A 7,863-nucleotide genomic window follows, 5' to 3' on the forward strand; every position below is an offset into this window, starting at 1 on the left:
TGCTAATCTTCCCCAGGGAGGCGGCGTTCATGATCCGACGAGATGCTGCCAAATTGCAGGGAGAATTACAGCTGGCACGCACCGAATGCTATGAAACAGCCAGGCCCCCAGTGTTGCACGCTCAAGTTACCTTTCCAACATCCCCCTCCCCACGAAATCCACCTGAGCTGCTCAGCGCACGTGATGCAGTGGATTTTATGTGTTTTTGTCAAAGCAATGGATTTCATTCTGCTCGCAGGCACCTCCTCGGGCTGACCGGCTATTCGATCCAAAGTATACACGCTCTTTCCTTGTATGGTTGCCAGATGTTTAAAAAAAAAAACAACCCCAGAAGTTCCTGAAGAGGAGATAAAAATGGCATTTTGGAAGTGCTGAATTGCAGTCCAACAGGTCTGAAGCCCCTTGCATTGAACCAGAACAAGCTGGCACGCAAACAACAGGGCTAACTCGCCGGCTGCAATGTTGAAGCAGCTCTCGGGACTCATTGAATTTCTACAGATGTTTCAGCTCCCTACAGAACCAGGACGCACATTCGATAGCTCACCTTCCACCCTCCAACAGCAGAAGCTGCAACATTTCGGTGTGCAAATGTCCTGCAGCTACCCACGACGCCAGCACCCTCAAAATACAAAGAGGTTTTCGCATCCCCTTTGGGAAAAATTAAATTTGTCTAGAGAGTAGAGCAGCTACGGCCACCGAAATAAGCAGCCTGACCCTCTGCTTAACTTCCAGCCAGGTTCTCGAGAGGCACCTTTAGGAGTCGAGCCTCGGCGGCGGCACGCCGGCCTCATCCACAGCAGGCAGCAGAGTCACCACGCGGGTTTCAGACCCTGTGAACGGACACCTTCCACGCTGTTTGCTATGAAGTGTTCTGGAAAACGCAACTGCGCATACATGTCATCAGGAACTGTTCAATGTATTGTCATGCAGCACTTAAGAGAACATGGACGCTATACAAACACACAAAGGATTTTCCCTTTATCGATTATGGCCCTTACGGTCTCAAAGAAGAGCAGAAATGGACTGCCACTGACTGCAGCAGCATTGCTTTTATTTAAAACTTTTTAAAAAGCGGTACTGTAGCGGGTGTCATTAAAAAAGAAAAAAAAAAGGTAATTTTACGTACCCTGTGTAGGTCTCACTACAGTACTTAAATTTCGTGAGAATTTTCTGCTTAAAGCAAAGACCCATGAAGAGGCAAAAAGGACCGTTAAGATGAAAATCAGGGACATGATGAAAAATCTCCCACCCCTCAAAAAGCCACCGGTTGCCTCTATCTGACCAAAGCACTCATCTGGGTATTCTCATCTCCCCTAACTCTATTACCCAAGCATGCCTGTAGCGTCCCTTCTTCTGAATAAAACACATACACATCCACTACATGGACAAATCCAAAGTTCAGTCGGTTGGCTGCTGAAGTTCGACTGAAAAAGAGCCGTACAGAGACAGAAGGAGCTTCCACGGCAGCCTGCTCCGTCCTGGAGACGACCCGATTCGGCCCTACAGCACAGCCACTTCTCTCTTTTCCAGGTGACAACAGGGTGCTGCAACAGCCAGCTTCCCCGGAGACAGTCTCATCCATTCCTCAGCCTTGAGAAACGAATGGCTGTTGGGGAAACCCTCGATGGTTTCACCCTAAGGATACAGGGACGCACACCCGACATCCCACCTTCCACGACACAGCCATGCAGAAACGGAACAGCTATGAAACACCACCAGCGTCACCGCAACAAGCCCTGAAACACTAGTTACGGTGTTTTCACACCACTTCACAGTATCCAAGCACTGGCCTCAAACCGAAAGCACTACAAAACATCTGCAGCGTGACAGCAACGGGCGTGCAGCGCCACAGAAGCCCAAATCATCTGGCTTTGTAGCTTCTCCTACGAAGCAGACAGAGATGCGCCCAGGGTTACGTTGCCTGAAGCGGTGTGCCCGGTCCGTCTCACGCGGCAGGCTCCCCAGGGCCCCTCATCTGCTCTGCCTTCGGATGCTGCCCAAGCTACACCGAGGAGATGGGCAGGATTCCACGCTCAAGGGACTCGTTCAGAAAAGGATCTTCCAAAACCAGGGCTCGCAGTCCTTCAGAAACAACCGCACGTGAAGCTGTGCTGCATAACCAAGAGTGAGGTGTTATTCCAGAGGGAATAATTAAAAGCGTGATGCAAGATGCACATAAATATTCAAACCCACGCTGTCAATTCTGCACTCGGGCACTCAGACCTGAATCCAAACTCCCGGACAAACCCGCTGGATGAGTCTAAGACCTAAGACCACACAATGGCAACATCAGCCACCGCCAGCCCTCGCCCAGCTGCGCACGCAGTCTGGGGCGCCGGCCGCCCGGCCGGACTTCATCCACCCCCAGAACACCCAAATGACTTGCGATATTATACGGACGAACTCTACCCCTGTGTAAGCATGCTCAAGGTGAGGAATCGGGGCGGGGGGGGAGGCAGGCTTGCCTTCCTTCACTAGTGACCAGACCCAGGTGGAGACACAGCTGGTGCCACCTTCCACACCAAGGACGGAAGAAGAAAATGAGGAACCGTGGCAGAGGGAAAGAAATAATATGGGTGTTGGGGAAGGAGGAGGTGGGTGAAGGTGGGCACAGGGCAAAGGAGCAGAAGCAGCAGGCGAGCCTTGAGAGCCCACGGAGCCACAGCAAGCACCTCCATCCGAGGGGAGGATGCCACCGCCACCGCACAGACACGTCCTTGAAAATGTTATTCCCGGGTAAAAAAAAGATTTGTGTACATCACCCTGCACTTAAAATTCCCACACCAAATCTAGGCGGCAGCAGCACGAGCCTAGGCGCTGCGGGAGATGTTTCCAGGCATCTCAGCAGCAGGAGACCCTCCCCAAGCACGAAGCCACCGGCCACCGCCCCACGCCAGAGCCGCTGCCCCCCCGCACCGTCAGGCTTCCCCGATTTTTGAAACCCCTCTGCTGAACCCTGCCGCCGACGGCTCGCGTGACAGTAACGGCTGCCAACCTAAGAGCTCGCCCCACGATTCCTCCCATTAAACCAGCTGCTCGTGAAGAGCAGCTCTTTATCCCGAACGCAAGCGACTCCATGTTCTAATTGCACGCTGCAACACGACAATTGCACAACTGGCTTTTTGCCTTGCCAAAACATCTAGAGCCGAAAGAATAATGTATCATTAACAGCTATTTCCTGAAACATTGGTGTTACAGCCACATTTCTTACTCAATTACCAGCTTCATGGCTTTTTTCTTTTTTAAAACACAAACCGGATCAAATGCGAAACGGACAAAACAATGCTGGAGAACGACCGAAGGAAAGTATTTAGATGAAAAGAAAATCTCGCCTCGCAGCGTTACCCAGTCCTGAAATGCAATGGGGTTGCCAAGAGCACAGGGCAGCAGAAAGCAGCAGCACGGCTGCACGGCGGCGAGGGACACGGGAGAAAAGAAAAGTACGTCTGTGTGGCACAACTTCCCAAGAACCTCCTAAAAAGCACGGCAGGACAGAAGAGAAATGAGCTTGGGTATTTTAGGGCCCATGGTGATTTTCTAAATTCTGCAGCTTTCTGGTAGCTGGGGATCATGACCTACGAGTCCACAGGGAGACCAAAGGAAGTTTGCTGTTATGTTTTCAAGTACGTGCGGCGTACGGCGGGGTTAGAAGGTGCAGGTACAACACACCTCCATTAAAAAAAAAAAAAACACTTTTGGTTGGGTGCTGCTCCCAAACCATTTCAGCTTCTGGAGTTACTGGAGAACGACTGTTAGTGACAACGCCACAGTATCTCGGGCAAACCAAAACCAAATCCCAACCTCAAAAGATATTTTGGTGCAACCAAGTTTAAGGTCATATACCACAGACCCTCACCTATCACCGTGCAGAGGGTGGGAGGCCATTTCAGAAAGGAGCAGCTCAGCAAGGCTCCAGCTCGGGCCGGCAAGAAGACGATTTGGCCGTTGTGTCCCAAAGAATTAAAAACAATTCGCTATTTTATACAACCGCCATTCAAGCAGTATTTTAAAAACAAAAATAATCCCGTTTTCAAGTTCTTCTGGGATCAAAGGGAGTCAGAGGCGCAGGGGTGTCTGCCAGCCACGCGTCCCCGCTGCCTCCCAGGTGCCGGCGCTCGCAGCCCCACCCCACGGCCACCCTGCCCCATGGCCACCAGGAGCCCAGAGCAGAACCACCAACACCTGGAAAATTATGAAATGTGCCTTTCACAAACACCTGCTTTGCACAAGCGTGAAAAGCTAAATCGTTCCTTTCATTCCGTCTGCAAAAAAACCTGAGGTACAACCTTCAAGCTTAACGCAGGCTTTAAAACTTGAACAAATGAAAGCTCACGACATCCAGAAGCCAGTAACACACATTGTACTAAAGGACTCCCAAACTCTGGCTGACCTATTTCTCGCCCCATCTACGCCTGGAGGCTCCTTCGGATGGGAATTTTCCTTGAGCGCCCAAACGGACCGAGAGGGACAGCAGCTCTGACCACGCGCGCCCCAGCAGAGGCAGACAGAGAGAAGAGCGGGCGGCGTGCCCCCCGCCAGCTCGTCACATCGCCGGACGCGGCCCGAGCCCGGCTCTCCGCTCTCAGCACCGGCGTTCACCCGCAGGAGAGGTCAACCGCGACCACGAGAGGAGCGTTCACCCATCCGACAAGCGGCGTCGGTACCTTCTCCCAAGGCTCAGCTGCTCCTGCCTTCGCTCTGAGGCTTCTTGGAGCTGCTGGAAGAGAAAGAGTCACTTGCTCAGGCAAGAAAACACACAGCCAGGACACGGAGCCCCTCTCGGCGCTGAACTGGGGGGGGGTAAGCGCCTGCCCCGCCATTCAGAGCGAGGGGGGGCTGCAGGCGCCTCAGACACCGGCCTCGCGCCAAGCTCCACGGAGAAGACCCCTGCCCGACGCGGGGACCCAGGGGCGCTCCCGCTCCGCCGGCCCCCTCAACTCTCCGCCCCAGCTTTTCCCAGAGCTCCTGCTCCCCACCCCCGGCTGCGACATCCGCAGCCTTCCCCACCCCGACGCCAACGGCACCACCGCAAAACGCTGGGGCGGGAAGGGGCGGCGGGCGGGCGGCGGGCGGGCGGCCACCCCCCCCCCCGGCCCCACGGCCGCCCCACACCGCTCTGCCCCACGAGCGCTCCACTCCCGCCCCGACAGCTCAGCCCCCGCAGCCGCCCCCACCCCCCTCCCAGGCCCGCCCCGCGGCTGCCCCGGCCCCTCGCCCCGCACCTCCGCTGCTCCGGGCCCCGCTCCGCCGCCGAGGCCGAGCCTGGCCCTGGCCCCGGCCCGGGCCCCCAGCGCCGCCGCCGCCCCCCGCCGCCGCCGCCGCTGCTGCACCTGCGCGACGGGCGGCCCCCTCGGCGGGGCGGGGCGGGGCGAGGAAGGGGCGGGGCACGGGCGCCCGCCTGACGCCACGCTGCCCCGCCCCCGCCGGACCGCCCATCCGCCGGCGCGGCGCCCGCCCTCCTCCTCTCGCCGGGCAGGGCTTGTGCGCGCAGGCGCACTGCGCTGCTGTCGAAGCACGGCCACGCTTTGCCGTCGCCATCTTGAGTGTGGGCGCCGGGCTCTTAAAGGGGCATGCTCCCGGTTCTGCAAGGCGGGGTCAAGGGCAGGGAAAGCCGGTGCGGAGCGTCCCTGCGTGAGGCCATCGTGAGGCCGCAGCGCGAATCGCACCTCCACCCTGGCCCTGTCCCGGCCCTGCCGTATCCCCTCCCCCCCGTCGCTGGCCCCCCACCGCAGACCCCCCCCATCACTGACCACCCCCGTCGCTGGCCCCCCATCGCTGGCCCCCCATTGCTGGCCCACCCCACCCCAGAACCCCCATCGCTGACCCCCTAGCAGAGACACCGCATCACTGAATGCAGACCCCCATCACTGACCCCCCCAGCAGAGACTCCCCATCATTGACACACACCCCCACTGCTGCTCCCCCGCCGCTGCAGACCCCCATCGCTGACCCCCCCATCACAGACGCCCCCCCCATCGCTGACCCTCCCATCACTGACCCCCCCATTGCTGGCGTCCCCAGCAGAGATCCCCCATCGCTGACCCCCCCATCACTGACACACCCCCCCCCCCCCCATCGCTGACCCCCGTCTCCCCCAGCCGGGCTGGTGCAGCAGGTCCCAAGGGTCCTGGCGAGATGCTCTGCCTCTGCCTCCGCCGTGAGCCCCACTGGGACCCCCCCCATGCCGAAACCCTTGGGAAAATCCCACCCCGTAGGGCGAGGCGGGGCGGACCCCACCCAAACATCTCTCGCATTTCCTCAGGCTCAGCTCATCCGACACCGCCCGACCCGGGGCTGGGACATCACTGCTGCCAAACCGCTTGTGGGGGATGTTTTTCACCCGGTCTTAAAAATAAGTGTCCCTCCTTCCCTCGCCCACCCTCTCCCCTGGCCACCGTGGAGGAGTCGGGGGGGGACACGGAGGAGTTTCTCTCCCTAAATGCCTCCGGCTGGAGAACACATCCTTACACAAGATGGGGGGCACTTTCCAGCTCCCCGTGACCCGCAGGCAACCCGTCCCTCGGCACCGGCTCGCTCACCTCGGTGCCCCCATCCCCGCTTTCCATGCCACGCTGAAGGGGAGGCAGCCGGCATTCGGGGGGGGGGGGGTCCCTTGGGGCAGAAAATACATAAGATGGAAGAAAGGTGGGTTTAAAACAAAGGATCAACGTCAGGAAAACAACTTTTTACCCCCAGGTCTGCTTCTGGCTTGTGGCGTGGCCGCAGAGGACAACCTCGCTGACAACACCCCGACCCGGGCCACTGCCGGACCCCCCCCCCCCCCCCCCCCGCCCCAAGCCGTGGCAGAGCGGGGGGCTGGCGGCTCTCCTTGCCCTCCCGGGAAGGCTCCATCCCTCCTGTCCCCCAAAGCGGACAAGTCCGGAGGAGAAAAGGCAGCTCTGAGTGCCCTCCTCGGTGCGGGGGGGGGGGGGCCGTCCTAAACCCAGCACCCCTCCAGTTCTCCCCACCCAAGCCCCACCAGATGGGGACCTCAGGGCTCTGGGGTCTAAACCGAGCTCCCCCCCAAGCCCGGACCCCCCCCGGCTTGGCTGCACGCACTGGTCTCTGCCCGGACGCTCCGTGCAGTCCCCCTCAGCCCTTGTGCCAAACCGGGGGCACCATCGGAGCGGAGCACTGAGCTGCTGTGTGAGCCGGGGAGGAAGGAGAGCCATGGTGCCTCAGTTTCCCTTCTCCCCGCCTGTCTCCATGGGCCAAGCACCCTGATGGAGAACTCATCGGCGGCAGCAGTTTTTAGGGGGATTTTCCGCCCCGGCGCATGAGCATCCTCAGCAGCGCTAAGCTCCTTGGAGCAGCAGCTGGGGCAGTTACGGGTCGTGCCCCCGGTGAGAGCCAGCCCCCCCCCCCCCCCCCCACCCCCCCGATGCAGCCCCGCCACCAGAGCCCACCTCCCAGTCCACCAGCGGTCCCACCGGTCTGCCTGGGGACAGGCAGTGGTGGGGATGCTGGCAGCACTAGAGGGCAGCAATGGTGCGGGCAGGAGCTGCCCGGCCGGGCAGAGTCCACCACCAGCCAGGGGCACCTTGCTTGAGCCTCCCTCGGTGTCCTCGGAGGCGTCTTCTCCTCCTCCCATGGAGACTGGCTCAAAACCTGGCTGGTTTCTTCCCTGGGCCTGGAAGCGTGGCCGGTCCCTGCTGGGAGACAACCCAGAAGAGCACGGAGCCGTGCTGAGGACACGGAGGGGTGATGCTGCTGGAAGTGGAGCAAGAACCTGGTCTCGTTCCCGGCAAGAGGCTGAGTCCGGCGGCAGCAGACAGCCCTGCGGGTGCGAGAGGACCAGGGCAGGGCAGGATCCAAGCCTCCGGCTCTCCCTCGTCCCGGGCGCAGAGATTCACCTGCCTGGGG

The 7,863-nt window shown here is 59.5% G+C and overlaps 1 protein-coding gene across 3 annotated transcripts in view; it reads right to left on the reverse strand.

Annotated features, from left to right (window-relative positions):
• The window catches only part of LOC143164656 (H(+)/Cl(-) exchange transporter 5), a 43,678-nt gene extending 38,396 nt beyond the window's left edge, over positions 1-5,282 (reverse strand). The window contains exons 1-2 of one of the 3 annotated variants that reach the window (XM_076347537.1): positions 5,223-5,267; positions 4,665-4,717 (exon numbers count right to left, since the gene is read on the reverse strand). Coding sequence is in view for 1 of the 3 variants with exons in the window: in XM_076347535.1 (XP_076203650.1) it covers positions 4,391-4,406 (16 nt within the window). In the remaining 2 variants the exon portion in view is untranslated. Of the gene's footprint in view, positions 1-4,390; positions 4,718-5,222 lie in introns of all 3 variants that reach the window. The other 2 variants (XM_076347535.1, XM_076347536.1) reach the window with 2 other exon arrangements.
• Between the last annotated feature and the right edge of the window lie 2,581 nt (positions 5,283-7,863).

Source organism: Aptenodytes patagonicus, chromosome 9, assembly GCF_965638725.1.
Source record: "Aptenodytes patagonicus chromosome 9, bAptPat1.pri.cur, whole genome shotgun sequence".
NCBI classification, from domain to species: Eukaryota; Metazoa; Chordata; class Aves; order Sphenisciformes; family Spheniscidae; genus Aptenodytes; species Aptenodytes patagonicus.